Source organism: Apiospora aurea (genome assembly GCF_038362705.1).
Source record: "Apiospora aurea strain CBS 24483 chromosome Unknown utg000005l_segment0_segment0, whole genome shotgun sequence".
Lineage (NCBI taxonomy): Eukaryota > Fungi > Ascomycota > Sordariomycetes > Amphisphaeriales > Apiosporaceae > Apiospora > Apiospora aurea.
The window spans coordinates 6,473,401-6,495,547 of NW_027117392.1; the positions used below are offsets into that span (position 1 = coordinate 6,473,401).

The 22,147-nt window shown below is 52.8% G+C and overlaps 3 protein-coding genes across 3 annotated transcripts; 1 reads left to right on the forward strand and 2 right to left on the reverse strand.

Moving 5' to 3' along the window:
* PG986_008496 (uncharacterized protein) lies at window positions 1-586 on the reverse strand (the record flags this gene model as incomplete). The annotated part of the gene is made up of 2 exons (XM_066844718.1): window positions 1-53; window positions 139-586. The coding sequence occupies 2 exons, from the start codon at window positions 584-586 to the stop codon at window positions 1-3; spliced, it is 501 nt and encodes a 166-aa protein (XP_066700830.1).
* Window positions 587-3,624: 3,038 nt separating this feature from the next.
* PG986_008497 (BolA-like protein) lies at window positions 3,625-4,116 on the reverse strand (the record flags this gene model as incomplete). Its single annotated transcript, XM_066844719.1, has 1 exon — window positions 3,625-4,116. One exon carries the CDS (start codon window positions 4,114-4,116, stop codon window positions 3,625-3,627), a length of 492 nt encoding a protein of 163 aa, XP_066700831.1.
* Window positions 4,117-19,948: 15,832 nt separating this feature from the next.
* On the forward strand, window positions 19,949-20,532 carry PG986_008498 (uncharacterized protein; the record flags this gene model as incomplete). Its single annotated transcript, XM_066844720.1, has 2 exons — window positions 19,949-20,093; window positions 20,387-20,532. The coding sequence occupies 2 exons, from the start codon at window positions 19,949-19,951 to the stop codon at window positions 20,530-20,532; spliced, it is 291 nt and encodes a 96-aa protein (XP_066700832.1).
* Between the last annotated feature and the right edge of the window lie 1,615 nt (window positions 20,533-22,147).

Here is a 22,147-nt window from a genome sequence, read left to right on the forward strand (position 1 = left end):
TTAGTAGAAGCCCTCGTTGCGTAGCGTGGCAAGCAGCGCCCGCTTCTTCTCGGCTATTTCGCGGTCGTGGTGTTAGTCTAAAAGATTCGAAGTATCCATATGAATAAATAAATGGACAATGGAGAAGATGGAACTCACAAACTTTCGCCTCAGCAACGGATCGACGCTTGACCTCGATCTCGTGGCTATACGCAAACGCCGTCCTCTCGGTCTGGTTGTTCTCGTAGTCCATGGCCGTCGCCTCGACGTAGATCCGGTACTTGCCCGAGTGCGTGATGATGAGGTTGGGGAACACCGAGTACAGTCGGGGCGCGGCGCTGCTGCTGCTGCTGCTGCTGCTAGACGAGCCGCCGGAGCCGCCGGCGGTGTTGTCCTGGTCCATCTCTCGGGGCATCTGGGCCGCGGCGCCTCCTTCCATGGAGTTGGCGACGGGGTTGCCGGCCAGGTTGAAGAGATGGGCGTAGAGGAAGTCGCACTTCACGTCGTGGGGGATGCTGACCACCATCTGCGGCATCAACAGTTGACGAGACTGTACGAGATCTGGCGGCTGCACTTCAATGCGCATGTTCTGTCGGTCTGAGGGCATGGTTTCTCCTGAGATGATCGGGAAGCTGAGGACTAGGAGGTGGGATAGTGGGGCTTTTGCCGGGTGCAGAGGAATGCGGCAGTGATAGTAATAGTGATAGTGATAGTGATGCCGCAGCTAGCTGTTGCTCGATGAGATGGTGGCAATGCGCAGGTAGCATGATCACTCGGTCAGTCCTGGGGCCAGGACCTTAATATAGGTCGCTCCTTCTGTCCGAGGATGGTTTCACAGGAGACGATATGGGTTGCGCCGTCTCCTTTCCTTTCCCGGGATCTTATCCTCGTGGATTGGGTTTGTGTTCCGGCTTCCCAGGCGATTCGGCCTTTCTCGTCGCCAACCTCTCGTTGGGCGCCAATGACTCGGAGGTAGGTATATCCCCGTTTATAAGGATCAATATTGGTGAAGCAACTGCTGAAAACGAGACATGAGGCGTCCACCTTATTAAAGAATGCTGCAGATGGCTTGTCCAACAACTAGCAAAGCAGTGGTCGTTGTCCAACAGCCGCAAATTCGGCGGAGGTGGCGGTCAGGGGAGAAAGGAGAGTGACTGGTTGTGGTCCTTGGCTGCTGTAGTTGTGTGCACGCCAGGAATCTAATAGAATGATACCCTGTCCTAATAGACAGACAGCTCGAAGTATGGTTCTTCAGCCTGGACGGTGCCCTGATAAGCCACAGGTAGAACGAACCCTGCTTGGTCTTCCCTCCCAAGAGTCGGCATAATGAGAGGTTGGATGCAGGTCGCCAGGTTTAAGAAGGACATTGGTAGCCTGGCGCAAGGGGTCTGTGTTGCGCCATGGCCGTCATCGCTCGTGCTGGTGGCTGATTGTGTATGTGCCAAAGTCGGATCTAGATGGGACAAGATCTGGAAATCGGTCCTGGGATCGCTGCCGCTACTCTAATAATTTCCAGGGACCGCGGGTATGGCATCGCGCACGCATGGGTATGTCAGAACAGGGCTAAGAGATGTAACACACGGTGGCAGTGGCCGGTTCCTCCACCCGACAGGTCGTTCGGGGTGGATGGACAGGGGTCCCTCGCCCACCCTCCCCCTTCCTTCAGCAGGGGTGTCCGCCCTAGCCTCGCCCTACGGACCAACTTGGCAAGGGCACCATCTGAGATGGCGGTGTTCGTGACGATTACTGATCGGCAAACGTTCCAAAAAAGGCAAGTAGTTTGATGTCGAGATCGTCTGCAAACATATACTTCGTACTTGGGACCCTCGATCCTGAAAGGTATTGGCTACTTTTAGTTGCTGATCATGATGCATGTGGCCCATGCTGGTATGACGTTCGGGGCATCCTCCGATGGAACCTTTCGATTGGAAACAACAGCGGCATGCTGTTGGGCTGGCTGCTTGTTGTGTTAGCCAGCATGCATGTTGGGCCTCGTGCATGCTGGAAGCCGGTACTCGCCGTGCCGTGTTGAGACAGATTGCAGTCCCGCCTGCGTGGATAATGCGAGTTCCGGGTAGGCTACACTGCTCGGCCGTCTTGCCCAGGGAGGGGCGATAGCTCCAGTTATGTTTGCTTTTTGCTTTCTTTTTCTGTCGTACGGAGCACTCAGATGCCGTCAAAGAGGCCCACAGCACATAGAACGCAATACAACAATCCTTTGCGGGAATTTCATCTCTTGGACGGGTCGCTTAAGGCCGGTTGCCGGGTGATGCGAGAGGAATACCACTCTGCTGTTTGAGCAAATTGGGAAGAAGCAATATAGGCGGCATGTGATTGCCGTCAAGAAGTCCAGAGTTTCCATTGGTGGCAGGCGGGAACCTGAATCACGCATATGCCGTCCTCTTTGGTGTGGTGGTGGCTGATGGTGTGGTACCCAAATCCGAACATTCCAACCTGCCATCAAGATGTCGTAGCCTTCTTGTCCAGGGAACATCATGAGGGCGGTGCGCCAAGCGGTCTAGGTCGTGTCTCCCAGGCACGATGGAGCTTGCCGTTAACTAGGCATCCATGGCGCAAGGCTGCCAAATAGGAACTTGGGCAATCCATTCCGGACGATGCTTATTTTCACATGAGAGCAACTAGTGTCCCGGGAAGCTGGGCCATTTACTCCGGCGGCATGGCGCCCGTCCTTGTGGTTGCAGGGGAGACATGGCACATCGAGTAGCGCGGAGTCCACGGGCTAGAGATGCAGCCCAGTCCATATAGGACCTCTGACGGCCGGTGTTGACATCGATGCGTGCATCTGGGAAGCCAAGCGAAGAAGATAGGTCCGCAACGCCGCAATGGGTCTTTTTTGAGGTGGGAAGTCCTTGGTGTCGGCTCGTCACGAACATTGAAGTGCAATGAGGGCTGGGTTGTACAAGGTGTGACTCGTATGCAGCTGCTTTGGTAGATCATTATGCATGGAAACCGGTCTGGTTCACAAGACGTCGATACATCATCTGATTGCAGATCCTGACCTTGCTGGATGACCTGGATGGGAGCTTAATTGAGATGGCATATGCATGTATGTTGGGAAAGCGATCTAGGCAATACCATGGCGACGCAGTAGGGATCCTGGTGGTGCTGGTTTGACGGGCCGCAGTGCAACAAAGCAACGGCAGGTGTCTCATTCTTCAAGACGCGTGCCGCCATGCCTGCGTGCGTAGTGTCATATGACCTGCGTACCTTATGCAAGGCGGGAGGAGGGCTCAGGTTGCTCTGATATGACAAGAGTCCACCCGATAGACTGCGGGGATCCAATGCAGGGCACGATCAATAGTGGAAGCCCAGATGGCGCTACACATCTCCCACCGTACCAGGAAGGATGCCGTAGCTTGTCCGGCCTGTCGGGTACCATGCCCGCGCTCGGCACTCCTTCGAAGGCTTGGTTCTGGATCATTCGGTTTCTTCACATAGTGTTTATTAGTTGAGGTTCTGTACATGTACGTAGCTGAATCCGGCTCTGTGGCAGAAGTCCAAGTCTTGTGGCGCCCCAGGATCAGCTCTCGTGGGCCGTATTATACAGGGTTTGGGGACTCCTTGTCTGTGGTATCCCTTCGCTTCATCCTAACCATGATCTTATTCGGAAGGTCCGGCCCGCAGTTAGGCTGGTACCTTGGTGCGTAGTTGCACACCATGCCACTTCTTGACTTGCTCTCCGAGAGCGGCGTTGACCATGCGCTGCTGTTTCAGCATGGTGAGGCCACGGAACTTTTCCGAGGTTATCTCGATGCCGTACATGGATCCGCATCCGCCCGAGATGTCCTGGACCTGGAGCTCGGTCGGGGCGAACTCGGCTGTCAACAGGTCCCAGATGGACGACTCGGCCTCGTCGAGGTAGTCGGGCTTCTCGGGGGCATTCGGGGTCGAGGGCGCTGAAGGAGCGGCAGCTGCAGACGAGTCGGGGGAAGTAGAGTACAGTCGGGCGTGGATCGGTGTGGATTGGCGGAAGCATGTCAATTGAGAGGCACGAGAGGCATTGAATCTTGTGAGGGCAGGCACTCGGCGGGTCGCAACCTGTGTGGTTCTGGTGGCGGCAGTGGCCAGCTGGTTGGCGGCTTGGCTAGCAATGCGCCGACATGATTGGCAAAGCATTGCGAATGTGGGACGAGTACGCTGACAATGGAACAGGAAATAATGCGACAGCGTGGATGTCTGTCGGGCCTTGCGTGGTGAAAGCGCTGTTGTTTTCGTCGTGATGTGATGATGGCACTGCCTGCTGCGAGCCGCTAAAGAATTTCCCCCGTCCTAAATTCAGCAGCTGCAGGGAAGGTCCAACCCAACAGAGCTTATAGCCGCAGACGTCACGCTTGCTCTTGCCCTTCAGATCGAAATGGGTCCATTTCGTACCCGAATTGCTGGTTGATCCTCGGAATATTAATCCGCCGAGTCCATCCATCGTGGTACGTACCTCCAGCATGCAGAACATCACCCAATCAGCTACATGCCTTTTGTCATCTCGGACTTACACGCACTCAACACTCATGAATAAGTGATCAATCTCTTTGCTATGGGCAAATCATTGTTTTCCCAGCCTCGGTCATCACCTGTATGCTACTGGTTTGGCTTCCTACCAGGCTGGCTGGGCTTGGAGTTCCTCAGGGGCTCAGGGGCTCAGGGACCCAGGGCTGGCAAATCCCATGGGATGAATAACCCACTGCCATTGTTTCTGGGCCTCGACGGAACAGTTGCTTCGGTAATTGAGTTTCCCTGTGCCTGTAAGTTCACTTTTGGTAGTAAGTTCTTCGTCACTCTGCCAGGAGATTAATAAGGCTGTCCCATCAGGCCCTTGCCCGGGCTACATTCTTATGTAACACTAGTGCATTATACGGGTAAATCAAACTGCCTTCATTGTCCCGAACCATGCAATCTATTCATATTTGGTGCTATTGGCTTAAGAGAGATCCCCTTGTCTGCGTGGGTATTCAACCAACCTAAAAGATTAGTTGTATGTGAAGCAATCATATCAAGCACAATAACATGAGTAATCCCGTGGCGGATGTTTCAACCAGCCCTGGCTTCCCTGTGGTCACAGAATATTGACTAGCGAAGGAAACCCAAACGGCTTTGCGTGCCATATGTGGCCTCTGCTATGCCGATCGACTTCGCTTCTCTTATTTTCTCGGTGGACCGCTTCATTGCTTTCCAGTGCTTTCCGATTACAGCCTGCCAAACTCAATCTTCACCGATGTCATCTCGGATGGAAAAGACCCAGCTATGTCAAAGAAGACCAAGTTCCCACGGGGGAGACCCGAAAACTTGCGCCGTTGTGACGATGGACCCAAGCCACACCAAGGCAACGCCGCCGGTCGTGGCTTTCGAGTAAATAGCGACACGTCTACTCTTTTGGTCCCTATTTTACCAGGCTATTTGCAAAGAAGAAAGCTACGCGAGCTAGAGTTACATCGTTCTACCTCGCTCCCTTTCTCTCTAAATTTAGCTGCTGGCTAACTTTATTTTCAATTTTATACTTTAATCCGAGGACAAACGTACGATATAGCCCATATGTACGTTATTATATTACCCAAAGGCGTTGTACATTCACTGGATTTGAATTAGTCACCCATAGCATAGCTTGCAAAGGGTCAGTTGGCTAAGGGATGGCCGACTGGAACTGAGCCAGCTGACGTCTCAATCATATTGCTTTCTCGCCTCTCACATCTCCCCTGACCTCAGTTATATGTCTGCCATCACTTGGACAGTGGTCTTGCCCTTTGTTTAGTGACGACGTCTTATCGGGGCAATATCCTCTGCCGATATTAGCCATGATTAAGACACCCTCCCCATGATACCTACTAGGGCTCAAGGGTACCACCGAGCTGCACACCCCATAATAGCATGTGACATCGTGTTAGCAGCTAGCCCCCTAATATAATTTCACACCGCCTCGGAGGTTGCTCTGATTCCCACAGGTTTGCGAATAACAGGCAGGCAACGTAGTGTTAATGTGTTTTCTTCTGGAGATAGGAATAGGAAATAGGAAACAAAACTATATACTATAACTAGACAGTTCTCATTCCATGCTTCTAGTTTTAAAAATTTGCTTTCCTCAGTCTCGCCGTCCGCTATACAGGTGAGCTTACAGTAAGCTAATGGCATAACACCGACATCCAGCTGCATGAGCTGGTTCCTACACCCTGCTAGAAGTCTCGTCTATAACAAGCCCTTGTCCTGATCCTTCTTCTTCTGCTCCCACGGAAGCCCCAGCAGCCCCCACTAGGCAGCTGCATCTCGGCGGGCACAAGGAGCGCGGTCTCTTCCATGTCGCCATTCGTCTCGAAGTTCGCTTCCCTTTTCCCCCGCCCGGTCCCGGCTCTGTGCCCAGTTCGATGTTTCTCAAAATCGATTGACATGTTTGCTAAGCACCCCCACAAACAGCTGGATTCCACTTGAAGTCCCGGATGTTCGCAGTGTGTCGCATTGGGAGTATATATGCCACTACTGCCGTACGCTTTAAGGGAGTTCCACTTTTGCGTGCGACACAGTGCTAGGAACGGGGGCCCTTATCGCATAATATTATCAATGCCGGATGGAGTTATCGTCAACGCTTCCGGATGCTCTTCAGTGCCATACTGCCACTCACTACCAGCCAATTGTTTCGTAGGAAGATCGATGTTCGCATTGCAGACCGTCTTATGCCCCAGTAAAAAGTGAGACATTTGGCTTATTGGCTATCTGAGACAGACAGCTACAATGTCGCCAGCCTGGCAATCTAGACATCAATAAGTGCATCTTCTTTCATTCGATGATCATCGAGCATTACCCGCCCGCTTGGCTTAGTGGTAAAGCGCATCACTAGTAATATAGCAAGCTGTTCTTCATCTGAAGACGCGACCGACGACATGATGAGATCACTGGTTCGATTCCAGTAGTGGGCAACAAATACATTTCATTTTGCATCCCGACCCAGGTGAATGCACCTGACAAAACGTAACGTTTTCCTTTTTTTCTTTTCTTTTTCTTTTTAGCGTACCTAGAATACTCCGCCAACTCAATGGCATCCGGAAACTTTGGGTCGTCATCCGGGACGAGTTGTTACGTTGTCTGCTGTGCACCCACGCCCACAGCAAAAAGGGGCACACACGCCCCCTTCCGCGCAGACGACCGCAAAGCGGTAGTTGAATAGGCTTCAGGGGGCAATTGCGTACTGCTCCGATCAAGTCCAAAGTCAATTCCAAAATTTTCCAGAAGCCTCCAATTTTAGGGGGTTGTTTATTTCATGCATGCTCGAGCTCTTTCGTAATAATACCATGTTCAAGAAGAGCAGCATGTCCAATGGCGTCCACGTACAGATCCACGCTTTCTTTCCCCCACGGCTTTGGATGTGGAAACCATCCAGGTGGATGCGGTTCTTATCTAAAGTTTGGCAAGTTCTCACTCCATCTAATATGGTCGTGTGCGGTTGCACATTGACTTTCGCCCGACGTGCGCATAAGCTTTCTCCTGGCTTCTCCGAATAGCCGTTCTCTTCGCTCTGCACATCTGCGCTTGCGCCGGCCTCGGCGTCGGGCTTTGGTCTCATCTTTCCCGGAGAGTACTACCAGAGACGGAATAGTGTGACTCTGTTACCTCTCAATCTCTACTCAGGATCGCCGTCACTGATACGGAGAGCGCAACCGCCAGCACGCCGTCCGGAGTCAGTTACAGCCGCAAGTCATCCCTCTTTTTTCCCCGGTTCGCTAAGCCAGTAAAGAGCCCCGGAACGCACACGCCCTTGGGCAGTGTGATAAGCACAGCGTGTACGAACTGCGACTACTCGCATTTGTAGCCAGGTCTTTGCCTCACCCCGTCTATTCGTTGGTTGCTCGCCGTCGCTCGCGGGGATGCCCCTATCAGCCTCTGCCCCCCCTAATAGAGCCAGTCCCGCAACTAGCCCCCTCCACCGTGGGGACGCCTTTATCTTTTTCTTTCTGCCATTGCAACGGTAGACAGTGTAGAGCACGGAGGGAGTACCTAGTCCGTTATTCATTCTGTGCCCTGAACTGAACCAGCGCCCACGACTCTTTCCACCATCTCCTTCAGGAAAGAAAGATCGACATCGACAGCCAAGCCAAGGGTGGCCTGGTCAGTTGGAGTTCGAAACCACCAGCTTCTGCTCTGGGACCCCGCCAGGCCATGCCGGGAAAAGGCAAGACTCGCAAAGCTCGGGGCTTCGAGTGTCCACCGGAAGCAGCGGAAGCTCGGGCCTAGTCACCGATAGACCGTTGCAAGCGCGAAACTCTATTCCCATCGCGTCGGGTCGTGACTCTCGCACACCCCCGCGGACAAAATCGTTCTCCATCCACTGGCCCCTGGCATCTGGGCTGGTTCGAATAAGTCTTTCCCCGCCTCGAGTCCGTTAGTTGGTCGACCGGAACGGTAGTCGCACCTCTTAAGGAGCTCCGGATAAGGGAGGAAAGATGCAAACATGGGCGGGCCGAGTCAAGAGAAAGAGAGCCCGCGTACGCAATGAATAGAGCGAGGCTGACAGACGACTGAGATTCTAGTTACCAGCCTAATTGGGAAGCTTCTGTTGATCCTGTTCAAGATCGACCGAAGTCTGAAACCACTCCAGAAGTTACCGGATGCTTGGACGAGAGATTAACTGCTGAAAGGCCAGTAGCGCCGTCCCCGTCCAACAGTCTACCGCGTTCTTTTTCTTTTTTTTCTTTTTACAGCCGGCGGCGCGCGCCTGACTTGACACATGCACCCTCGTACATACGACTACGACTAGGCAGTCAAACGTCGCAACCTGCAGACGTAGGGCGGTGAACGAACCTTCAGACGCACCGTGTGATACGGGCTAGCCACCAGTCCCAGAGTGAGGCTTGCCTTGCCGATGGATCTGCTAAGAAGGCAGGCGTTCCTGGATTTGCATGACCGAAAAAAGACCAAAAAAAGGGGGGGTGCTGACTAACTTTCCCACCCCGGATCTAATGGGGCGCACAGACTGGCAACTACCTAATCAGTATGTGACCTAGCCACCCTAGCGTAACAGACGTTGAGGATGACCATGCCCATGGGATCTGGTGACACTCAAGTGACAGCTGGCAACGCCAAGCAGCAATCGTCTCTTATCATATCGGTCACGGGCTAGCAAGGTCTCGTGACAATACGGGGTGGGCACTCCCTCATTCAAGTCACGTTGGACCAGCTTAGCTCACCGGGCCTCCCAATGGGTATTGACAAAATCACAAATTGGGGGCACGCGGATTGGCATCCAATGTATGTATCTATCTGTTGAGGGGGCGAGCATAGGTACACTGATTAGGGGTAAAGGGCACCGACCGCCACCACAGCCTTTCGGCAACCGTCCTTTGAAGAAGCTAAGGGAGCCGCCTTCCCAGCGCGGAGCTTACTGAAGCCACCAGGGGGCCTTGACCGGTGTGTCGGAAGAAGAGGGGTAGTTCAGGGCGGCTTTCACTTCTGATATTCAACATACATAGTGTGTGTGTATCATATAGTTAGCGGGCACTGTGATGCAGCATTAGTATACTACTCACCTCAGCCGGCCAGGTCAGGAATAGTTTCATGTCGATCTCGAGTTCTAGGTGCGGAGACTCGGAAAGACTAGACCCCCAGACGGCCTCAGCACCGGCCCTCTGCTGAACAACACTCGCCGCGTGGTGTATGTCAGTACTAGGTGCATCAATAAATCATAAGGACAATCCCTCAGCCGCCTCATCGTCTTAGCGACATGGCTTAGCCGCTGCTTGACCGATGATCCGTTTACAATCTCGGGGTAGAGGGTTGGTTGGTGTGGGTGGGTGGGTGCTGGTGGTGGCTCAGAAAAAGCCCAGACCTGTCGGCGTAACGTTTGTCACATTGCAGATGCCCTATCCTGTCCGTCCTGGCCGCCGTTCGATCTACAATTAGACAGACGAAACTCGATGGCGGACGGCTGGTGTGGGTTCGCGAACCGCACGCAGATCATATTACGCAACGCAAGCAACGCACGTAGACCATACACCATACACCACCCCCTTATGCTGGATTTCTCACACGAACGCGTACGAACGCTGTGAGATGCGGCCACTCCGCCACCTGCGAATTGTTCATGGTTGATCGATATGCAGGGTCCGTTAATCAACCCACCGCTGGTAAAACCTTAAGGGGGCCGGCCGGTGTTCCGTATCCTTAGAAAGCTCGGCCACACACACACACACACCTCTACCACTGCACCAGTAGACACACCACCAATTGCTAGACAATTATAGAGCCATTGGCATAAAAACACCGCCTTTTAGATTGTGTGGCGTGTGCGCGGCACCCATTGCATAGAGATACAGGCTTGGCCATATTGGTTCAGGCTCGCCCCAGGAAGGCGGGAGGGGTAATTAAGATAGAAAGAAAGCCGTGGGTGGTAAGATCGTCACGGCAGCACCAGTAGAGGGAAATAATTATGAATGGCGAAGCTTGTGATTGCCACGGTCGGCGGTCCCTGTCAGGGGTCCTCCGTCATCCGTCGTTATAACAGCATATCCACCTCTCTCTCTCTCTCTCTCTCTCTCTCTCATACATACACACACATACGCACTCCGGTGTTTGCACGGGCTGCGCCGGTCTCGGGCACGGCGGAGACCATTCGAATCAAGACCTGAGGTCGCCACACGCCAAGTCAAGTATCGAAGATAGGATTAGATATCCCGGAACCCAAAACGTTCAGATACTGCCGGATCAGGAAAAAGTCTACCTTTCCGACACCAGCGACCAGCCGTTCCCTGCCTAGCCTTTATCTGATATTGCAGTCAGAACGTACAAAATATGAGACGAGATAAACTCTAAATCCGGCTACACCTGAACAGATGGTGAAAATGGAGATATGTAGAAATGGAATCACGAACATATCATGAAATGCGGTGTTTGAAACGTTGCTTGCTGCTGCACGCCGTCCCTCCCCCTCGCGTGTTCTTACGTACTTACTTACCACCCCTAACCTAACCCCCCTCTCCGCCAAGTTCTAGATCGATGGAGTGCTCCGGAGCCCCCTCGTTGGCCCTTGGCCGCCATTTCCCGATCCCCAGCTAGCCAACCAGCACCAAGACCGACACGCCGACAGACAAACAACCCAGGCAGCTCTTTCTTTCTAATGATTGTTATTGCTGCTACTGTTGGAGGAGAAGGGCTGGAGGGGGTCCGTGGTTGCGTTACATCCTGAAATCTCTGTTGGCTTCCTTGCAGCACTCATTTATCTCCGGCGTGGTCGAAAGGGTAGAACTATTATTCCCGTGGACAGAAGCAATGCAGCGGCAGCAGCAGCAGCAATCCATGTTTCTCTACGCGATGATGAACTATATACTGACCCGCATATGTTCTATTCGGTCCATGTGCGTGTTTGATATATTAAGTAGCAGCAGTCTCCACCCCAACGGTTGTTGTTTACCATCTCGAACCTAAGTCCGCGAAGTGGGATGCTCTGTCCCTCGGGGTCTGGGCGAGCTAATCTCGGTCTTCCCCAGACACTGCACGGAGAAAAGGCGGAGATTCCTCGTCCTGCAGAACCCACATGAGACGAAACAGAGCGAAGGGCAGAAAAAGAAAAGAGGAGGAAGAGAAAAAGGAACAGTCTGGTCCTCTGCCCCTTGGTAATCATTTTCTCCACCTTCCACAATGTAGCCTTAAGAGAGTTCTCAATTCTCTTATTTATGAGACAAACAATAAAAATGGGATCATGACCGTACATACATATACCCCGGAAGCCCCAACCTACTCTTCGGGGCAGGCAGGCTGGGTCGACAGGTTGGCTGGGGTGGAGGGAAGCGAACTGATTAAATATATTGTGGGCTTCATGTAACCTTAGGGGACTTGCCTGCATGCATTTCGTATCCCCGTAGCAGAGTAGCAGCGTAGCATTTAGGCCAAACCACCACCACCACCACCATCTGGAAAGTCAGATAGCAATTCAGCAGTGTATCTGTTCACCGATTGTGCACTGTAAGGGGTGAACTAACGAGAAACGACGATAATGGGCTGATGGATAGGCAAAGTACTCTCAAAGTCGGGCTGTACTGTGTGTTGGAGAGCTGAGCCTTGGCCCTTGAGTGAGGGGTCCTTCCGAAAAGCCCAGTATTACCACATTGGAGATAGCTTACCTTCTTCACCTTGAAAAGAAAAAGACGGCACGCTCGGCAGCGGGCTGGCTCAAGCATTGGCATAACGTCAAAACACGCACGCAGACACGGCAACGGACTCGAACGGTCCAGCGAGGTCCCCCTTTTCCCCGGGGTCTGGTCGCGTCTCGCCACAAACTCCTGATGAGCGAATGCTGCAAGCTGTTACTTTCTTTCCCACTCTATTTGCCGTAGACTCCTCCCAAGATGGCCACAACGGAACCGCGATGCTGCTTGCTGAGGATGAAGCTGCAGCTGAAGTCGAATGTTGCTCGCATCAGTGCCACTCAACCCGTTGTTGATCTTCGTCGTGGCGAAGGCGAGATGACGAAAAACACGAGATCTTTCTCCTCTTTGCGACAGCTCGCCAATCTATTGTGAGATCATCCATCCGCCTCGTTCGTCATTGCCACTTGCCTCGCCCACCGTCATCCTCGAATGATGGATTTGTTTACATTGAAGATCCTCCGGCCATGGTTGGTAGGTGGTAGTGGCGGGCGAGGATGCTGGCTGCTGGTTAGGGGCACAGCTCGAAGCTCTCGACCTACCCCCCTCCTCCCAAGCGGGCAACCAGTCCAGCTACCCCTCCTTTTTGGCAATCCGGAGTAAGTGCATCAATAATAGAATGCGGAGGATCACCAAGTTTGATTGCTGGGTCAATTCCCCTCTGGCGTTAATATCGCTGCAAATGGCGTGCAGCAGCAGCTACTTCCCGCAAATACGCCTGCATGCATGCTGGGTGCATGTGTGTGTGCTTGATGGGCAGTGCGAAAGGAAAGAAAAAGCAGGCTTCTCACATGTTTTGTTTGGGAGGTTGCAGGTGGAGGGGTGCGCCAGAGATAACGGTGCAGGAGGGTGGCAGCCAATGGCGTCGCGACATTGGCAGTTGGAGGCGGCAGAGAGGACTGGGAGGCTTTCGCAGACTGCAGGAGGTGAGCAGTAGAGCGAGCCTCGGAGTGCAGAAGATGCGGGTTCCTTGTTCTTGGCTTGCATGCCCATCCGCAAATAAAGTCTCGGCCTATCGTATGATCCAACCTGGCTGTGCCTCAAATATAGAATTCCTGAAATTGTGCGCTTCATTCAGGGTCCCTGGATGGACGCAGTGCGACCGGCGCTTCAGGGATAATTACCTCGCGTATTAGCTGGCTGACTGACATAAACAGCTTGTTGCCATTTATCTCATCTGGCATCCGAAACTTCGATGTAGCAATATGTGGGCAAGTGAGAGAGTACTGGCTGCTGCTACTACATACCGTATGCCGAACTGTGACGGTAGAGGTGGTGTAAATACCGCGGCTGACTCGAATCGAAGAGCGGAAGCCTTGGAATGCCGAGTTCCTTGGTGTCGCCAACGTAATTGCCATCTTCAATACCTGCCAACCTCATCAACGGGCAATCAAAAGACGCGGCTAAACCCGCACGCTATGAACCCGTCTTGTGATACCCCGAATGACTAACGAATAACCACAGGAAAACCCCAGGAAGCCAAGAGGTTCGGAATTCTCGGATCCCCTGGTCGCCGCGATCTCGCCTCGAAGTCGGCAGTGCCGATAGATCAGCTGCATCAGGGTCCATCAGTGTCAGCATCAGCGTCATCGCCAGCGTCATTCTCGCGGAGAGATGGCTGAACAGAGAAAGGGACACGAGACTGATTCTCATATGGTATCATGTGTTTTCGGGCAGCATGCCGACGACGAAAGCCCCGGAGCGAGCGGCGGATTCGACCTGGAGGAGGGTCCCGCTCGTTGTTTTGATGGCACCACTTCTCCCCGCACATGGGTTGATGGGTAACCGGCGGGCTGGGTGGTGGCCGGCTCCGCATTGCTCAAGACGGCTAGCCGAACAGCCGCATCGTGTCATGCCATGATATTCGCCATTGCTTCCGCAGCCATAGGCCCAGAGTGCTTCTAGGCGTCTGTATGGTGTCGATCCTCCATCAATTCGTAGACCAACTAAAGGACAGGATGTCTACAGCCCTGCGTGTTGTGTGTCCCATGTGAAAGTCGGTCCACAAGGAGTAATGAATGGGGGGTGTGTGTGTGTGGGTAGGTCAGTGTCTGTCAACTTGAACGTGGTCTCGGTGAGCCAAGCCTATTGGCAGCTTCGCCGTCAGTAACTCAAGGAAATTGCAAGAGGTTCCACAGCGTCAGCTACCGGTCAAATCTCTGAAACATCGCAGCGGCAATATGGCTGAAGTTGAGTTGGGTGAGTAGTGTTGCCTTCACTTGTGCACCATTGCTTGGCCTTGGTTGCTTTAGGCTGTGACCGGTGTAGTAGCTTCGCGCGACGGGTGTGGTAAACCCCTCCAGCGAAGTGAAAGAGCTGGTTTCCCCCAGTCTCAGTATTACCATACTGTGTCGTCATTCGACACCCATTGGACTGGTTTTGCTGCGGGTGGTTTGATCTGGAGTGCATCGAGCTAGCCACCTCACGCATCCTCCTAGCAACACCCCTAAAAGCAGTCGCTAGGTGTGCATGAATAGCAGCTTAACCACCTGCGCATAGTCCTGTAAAGCTTGCGGCGCTAGTTCCACAACATCTTCATCTTATCTGGAAGAATAGCTTCGGGATGAAGGCCTGAGTCATTCAGGCGCCCACGAAGCTGCCAGCTCTGACGCAGAAGATAGGAGACTCGGTCGCGAATACCCCAGACGCACCCCAGATTCCAAAGAAGGAATGCATGGTAACACAGCATGAACAGATGTCATGTAGAAAGGTCTTAGCACGACGCAAACTCTGTGTGACGTTCGCAAGCTCAGCTGCGGGAGGCTTTGATGCTGGACTTGAAGAAGTCGTTCTCCGGGCCCATCGACCTCGTGGGCAGTCGTACCGCGTTAGGGGGCGGGACGACGACATGTGTGCGTCCCTGTGTTCATGATCTTGCTGGACGCGCATCTCTAGTTCGGCATGCACTGGCTGGCGGCTATGCTCATCTCACATGTATTGCGGTGCGCCTATGAATCTCATGATAGACTTGCCCGATGCCAGAGGAACAGCTGAGTCTCATAGCAATGCTGAGCCGTGAATGTCTGGTGGAGGCCATGCCCGACTTGCAAGCTCCAATGCTAGTTGAATAGTGGTAACTTAGAGTTGGGAGACCTATGCAACCAGGCATCTCTGGGTTAAGCAGCCAGAGATACCAGAACAATAGGCGTCGTTGGAGTATAAGTGCAGATCCTCGACATATAGACAGCTGTCGTTGGTCAGACCCGACATGTGCCTTGGAGATCTCAAGCAGGGATCGTCAGTAGGTGCAGTCTCATCGATAAACTCTTTCAGAAGGGTGAAAGAGAGAGGCCTGGCGGTGTTGCAGCTCTGCAGGTTAGCTGTCCTACTAGGTAAAGTCGGCAATTCCTTGAGGTGTACCAAGCAGCACCCGCAGCATCACAAGAAGAGTGTATGGGGTGCTGAACTTTGCTTTGCCGGCCTGCCAACCTGCCTTGCTGTACCCCAGAGTTCTGAGCCTGACCCCGAAGCATCTGTGGGATTGCATGCATGCATGCAGCAGCAGCAGTTAGCGAAGCGACAGCTCATACTCACCGCTTGTTTGTCCTGGATGAGTAGACATATAGCAAACCTAGTAGACATATTGATAGGGATGCGAATACCAGAGCAAGTAAACGGGAGGCTTTCAATATCTCCCGTCAGCATACAAAGTCAAATGCGCCCCCAAGAGTGCATGGCTAGTCTGATCACCTGACGAAGGCAAGCTGCGGTCTCGCGCTGACGGGCGTTTGTTCCAGAATCCAGTCCAGACCTCTTTTTGGGGGGAGGGGAGGTAGAGAAGAGAAAGGAAATGTGCGTTTGTGTAACCGAAGACAAAGAGAGATAGGTACGTGTGTCGTGCCGTACATATCTGATCTGATCTGATGTACGTCTTGGACTTGCGTGAACCGGAGTGGCAAGTCAAGTCGGGTTGGGTTGTCCTTGCGTGCACCCATGTTCAATGTTGTTTCTCGACCGGGGGGTCACTCGGCCAGTCGTCGGGGTTGCACAAGCCGTCTCAGCCGAGCTGCCGATATTCCTTGGAATGCAAAAGTGAATGTCGACGATCGTGCTCGATATCAAACTCAATATTGGGTATTCCACTTGAGGGATATGCAGTCACAGGTCACGGGGCTCTCCCCAACCAGGGTTTGGGTTATTGGTAAAGACAAATGTGTGTTGTTGCGTGTGTTCGTCCCTGCAACAGACACTGACTGGGCCTAAGCCTTGCAGCTAAGACACATGTTACAGGTGCCCACTACTGCCCACTCTCCAAAACCACAACCACATGGCCTAACAACTGCCAGCTAGCCACTGCAGAACCACTACACTGCACTGCAAATGGAGAGCAACAGCGCAACAGGAACAGTGGTTGGTGCCACCGGTGTTGTGGAACACCCATTCACACATTGACACAGAATGAAGCCAATCAGCCAGCCATGAGGAAAGTTTCTTCGACGATGGCGACGAGTCCAATGTTGCAGATCATGGAATCCAGATTTACCGTAATACCAACCAACCTACGGGGCGTCCCTCCCGCTTTCTCTGGCCCCATCGGTTTGTACCCGTCAGCAATCGTGCACTGTGCCTGCCTAGGTGACCACCCAAACATACATGCCTTACTTGAGCAAGATCGTGATGACAAGCCACAGCTCCATTATCGTCAACGCGGGCGTTTCTTCTCCGAAGCGACACACGCCCGCCACGATATTCTCCTTCACCCTGTAAGTGTTACATCCCAAGGACCAAGGTAAGAAAAGCCAAGGCAAAGCGTGAGACGCATCAATTTCCCGTAAGCAAGGCAGGCGTCGTCCTCCCCCGGTAAGCAGCCTCAACACGGGAGCGAGCGCTTTTTCTTTCACCTTCTACCTTCCAAGGTATCATCACGGAATCCGGCAAGAGGTAAGCAAGTGTAAGCCGCACCGCACCAGGCGCACCACCCACAGCGCCGAGTAATTGTTGGGATGTCTCTCTCACCGCATACCTAACTTATACATACATGTGCCATTTCCGACATGGAAAACCAAGTACTGCGCGATATAGAGCATCGTTGTGTCGAGCTCGGGTTGTGTTATGCCATCCGAGTAGCATGGAATTTACACTTTTTGCTGGCTGACGGATCTGGTTTTCGGCTTTTCTCTCACTTTCCCAAACCCCAGCCCGTCGTCAATCTGACAGGCAGCCTGGTCTAGGTTAGCGCATTTCCTTCACTTTTTAGCGCCCCGGAGGGGGGTACTGAGGGGCTGAGGCCCTGAGGGGGGCCTTGTGGGTAAGCTGAAAGGTGCCTGCTAGCCTGCCTAATCGTTTTCGCTTATTACTGGACCTCCTGGCAGCAGCGCCTGGGTTGTGTTGTGTGCTCTGGGGCCCCGTAGTGGCTCCCCCGTGCGGTTGGTAGACCGCGCGCGCCCCGCCATCGACGAGAACGACCAGTTCTACGATCTGATGCGAAATGCCCGATTCCTGTCGCCGGTCGGCGGATCCCGTCATGCCGTCATGCCGTCATGCAGGCAGCAGTGGGAATTTATCCAACGTTCTCTCTCTTTTCGTCTCATTTTATTTTCTCTTCCACAATGGAGGAGGCTATTGCGAGACGGAATGGGTGCTTGCCTGGTTTAGGAGCCTAGAAGGAAGGAACGAAAAGAAAAAAAGAAGTTTCGAAATCCTTGCCGGGCGGAGGAGCGACGAGAACAGCTTCCTTGGAAGTAAAACCAGAGGCCTCTTCTCTTTTGCCAAATGAGTTCAGAGAGAGAGGAAACCGGGAACAGCTTCCGCTATCGTGAAGAAACTGCTTGACCGCCAGTGTGCTTTTCGCGACACTATGGGGTCAAGGGGGCAAGTAAAATTGCTTGCGACGTCGCAAGTTATATATGTCCCGGTAGGAAATCGACGATTGCATCTGAACCAACTACCGGCCGGTGATATCATCTTAATAGATTTGACACATGTATATTGTGTGGTAACGTTGGTAGGAGAGCCCACCTGTGTCCGTCTCCGCCATGCGAAACGAGTGCAGAATGCTCGTTGAAGCTAGTTCGTTTTCCCTGGTCTGGCCCACGATGATTGTGGAAACACCAACTCGGACCGGGGGCGGCCCCTCGGGGCTCCGCAGCAAAGAGGTTTTACCACGTATGTATATGCATTGTGCCCATGGAGAAGGGAAGACTGCAGGATGGAGAAAAGAGACCGAGAATACCGCGGGGTTTTGGTATTTTCACGGGGAAGCTGTCACTATATGTTGTATTTCGGTTTCATGCACAGCAGTACAGTGTGCGCAGAGGGGAAAACGGCAAACGGGTCCATTCGGAGCACAGATGGATGCCATCGGTATCTGAAGTAAACAGCGATGGAGTAAAAGGTTTCCCTCCCTCGTTGCAAATCCCGCCGGCGGGCTCGGAGCCCGGGTGAATGATCATCAGGTACGGCACATATTCCTCTACGCACGTAGGTGATAAAACCGACCAACTACTACGAGTACGTGAGAAGGTGCTTGTCGCGGCAGCGCAGCCAAAAATAAAATCCTTTCACTGGCAGGGATTTCTGTCCCTACCCACACTGGCCCTAGTATGTACATGTCGAGTGGTCCTGTCGCCCAAAGTCCTGAGGGGCTCTAGCCTTGAGGTCGAGTGCTTTTTTTCGACCCCTGCGATATATCGGCTCTGATAAGCGGGATTGTATCTTTTTGTTCGTTTTGTCGGACTCCACTATGCGCAAGTGAGCGTTAGGGTGGATGGGTTCCCAAATCCAGAAGTGTTGAGCGTCGATCCCCCTTCAAGGGCCGGAGATATCAACATGGGCAACCCTTGGCCCTTGTTATCCACCGCTTTGGCTGGCTGGCGGGCTGGCTGCGCAGCATCAAACAACTCTCGGAGGCGCCGGCCGGTTGGGATGAACGAACGTGCGTCACTCGCGAGAACCTCACCTGCTGTTATCTTATCTACCCTGTAAGGCTGATAGGCGGGCTCACCAGAGTATTTACCTGCTCGCCCATGTGTGCGTTAAGATTTCACATTTACCGGCGCCAATTATACATCCTACTACTGTTTTCGGCAGGCGAACGAATGAAGCGCCGCGGCCGAATGCACATTTGGTGTGGTGATGTGCTGCGTGCGTGTAAGACCAACGGTGCCGAAGTTCCTGAGACGTTTTCCCGTGTGCAAGACAACCAGAGCGGGTTGCCTCATTCATCCATGCCGGCTTATGATGTTTCAGGGTCGCAATAGTACAGTAGTAAATGGTAGTATCCCAACGTCAAAGCAATATGAGCCGCGCAAAGCCGCAAGCGACTTGGCAAAGCGAAGGGACAACTTTTAACCCGAGTGGGACCCTTGTTTATCCATCCAATTTGCGTACTGTAGGCAGGCAGGTGGTAGCAGTGGTGGTGGTGAGGGTGGTGATAACGAGTGTATGTGTGTGCCTCGTCTTGCCGTTGTTGTTGCTGGTGCTGCTGCCGCCGCCGGTCTGGGCAACTAACTGGGTTGTGAGTATTAATAAAAACAAGCGGCCGACACTATATGCACGCAACCAGGGTTGATTGTCCATTCTGTGGCCATCAATCGCTCGCTGGCGGCTTGGGCGATGTGGGTTACATGGGAGTCAGTGTCGTGCAGTAAGCACAATGCTAATGTTTGTTTGGTGGTGGTGTGGGAAAGGGCTTTCTGGTGGTGGTTGTTGGTGCTAGCGGGCAAGGGGGCCACACCCAAAACAAAAATGATAGATGGCCATCCCTGTCACCGCGACGCCGTCGAACAAGGGTAAAGTAACAGTTCCCTAGCAAAGCAGATGTCAAAATTCCCTAGAGGAAAAGCCCATGGGCCGGTAAACATCACGATGGTGGGGATACGGATTGAGGTCCGATGTACGACGACTCCTCCTCTTCCCTCGAGCCCCCTCCCAAGCCTGGAACGGACGAGGATCCCAAGACAAACGGCCGATTATCTTCAGAGGAGACCCATTGGTTAGAGTTTCCGCGGACGTGGCCGTTGGCTGGACCTGTCGATCGTCAGTTTGAGCCTCCCTTGTAATTTGCGTTGGGGATTCGACGATGGGCAAGGGTGTGTAGTATTGCGCGCATTGTCTCCATTCGCATCGGTATGGTCAAGAAAAGTGTCGCGCGAGTGTAGAAACATCAACATCATGCGTTTTGATGCACCTTCAGTAGATATGATATGTTTCGTGATGATGGTTGCAACGTCACCGGTCCGAGACGGGGGAATACGCTTTCTTCTACCTTCTTCTATGCTCCTTTCTCTCGCCGAGAGTTCATGCAACAGCAAACGAACGACGTATGGAAGGAGATTATCGCTTGGTGGTTGCGGGCAACGTAACACAACATGCACCTCTCGAGCAGCAGCAGCAGGAGAGTCAATGGGAGTTCTTGGAGCTGTTCCGCGTCGTTCCAAGCCTCGCAGTTGAGGCAAGAAAACGTAAAGCAGCCTAAACTCAACCTTTTCGTCGCTCTTCCCGAAGATGCGCCAGAATTGCCTTTCTTGGCGGGATGGGGGCAACCACCAGATAAAAACCATCATGTTCGCGAATACTTCGATATTGATTGATACATAATACCTACCATCCCACATCGTACAGGTCTCGAAAGACCTAACGGAAGGAGAATGACGAAATGCAGACCCTGTTGCGATGTGCTAACACCATACCTACCCCTCAGTCAACATCTAATCTCTGGAGATGATGAGGGTGTGAGATCTTTGTTGGGCATACACAGATACGAGCTGCGAGGACGGCCGGCCGTCTTACTGCCGGAGGCGAGAGGCGAAAGAGGCGAACGGTGAAGATGCCAATAAGGTTGTCTGGTTTCGTCGACGTGAGGCCAATTCCAATGAAGCCTATCTGGAACAATTGAAGGACTCACACACACACACACACACACACACACCACCACCACCAACGAAAAAAAAAAACGGAGTTGACAGGGAGGTGAGGGGCTAACGAGGACGAGCTACAGGGATCCGGCACCCAAAAAGGGAGCTTGGGCCAGTGCCAAGATGCTTGGGCGATAATAAGTTCCGATATGATCTTTGTCTTATGCAATCGCTTGACCAATGCTCAACTTCGGTCGCACGCACTGTGCTTTTCTTTTTTCTTCTCTTTTCCTTAGCGGCCCTGGACTGCAACTGGATACAGTACGTTTTGTTTCCTCTACGTCCTGTTCGATACAGCACGGGTCTGGGGAGTCTGCAGTTGACTGGCAACAAGGACATGCAACCAAGTATCAAGTATGCAAGTGTTGCTCTTCAATACATAGACATCGCGATGGTCGGTAAGCTCAAGAGCTAGTTCTGCATCTTGGGAAGTGCCATCTCATGTCATATCTTCTTGTTCGCTCGATTCTCTTGATTCTAGAAGCCCGCGAAGGAAATCTAGGCGCTCTCCGTGGCTTCGGGGGGCTTCGGTCGCGCGGTTAGGCAAGACAGGTTTTGCAGTAGCAGACAAAGAACCCCTCGTGTTCAACGGTTTGGGTGGTACAAGAAGCAAAGAGAAAAAAAAGGCGATAAAAAAAGGGAGTACAAACAAAGTCTAGGCCAAATGTTGCCCTTTTCATCGTGCGACTATGGCATGATTGGCCGCGCAGCTTTTCCCTTCTCATTCTCCTTCGGCATTTTCGAGGCGGCTGCTCGGCCATGCCACACTGCATTAACTTGCATGGTGGCAACCGAGGTGTAAGACAATACACGTACTGTAGGCCGCGAAACAGGAAAGAAGAGAAAATCATCTGTTGTCATCTAGGTCGCCTAACAATTTCTACGTTGCGTGGCATTTTGTCTCAGCTTTTCTTCATGATGTGAGGTCGTCTCCAACAAAGTGTGTTGCGCGCTGTGTGCGTGCTTGCTGGTGTGGTGTGGTGTAGTGGGTGAGTGTGGGTGAAGGTGGGATGCATGCATGCGTTTCGGTGTCGCAGTTTCGTGATCTGGCGTCTCGCTGTATGTACTCGTATGATGGCTCGTGCATATATCTCTCCCCCTCCAGATTAGCAAAAGTATTGCAGCAGCAATTCATGCCGATCTCAGCGAACATGTCGTCGTCCTGGACTGAATGTT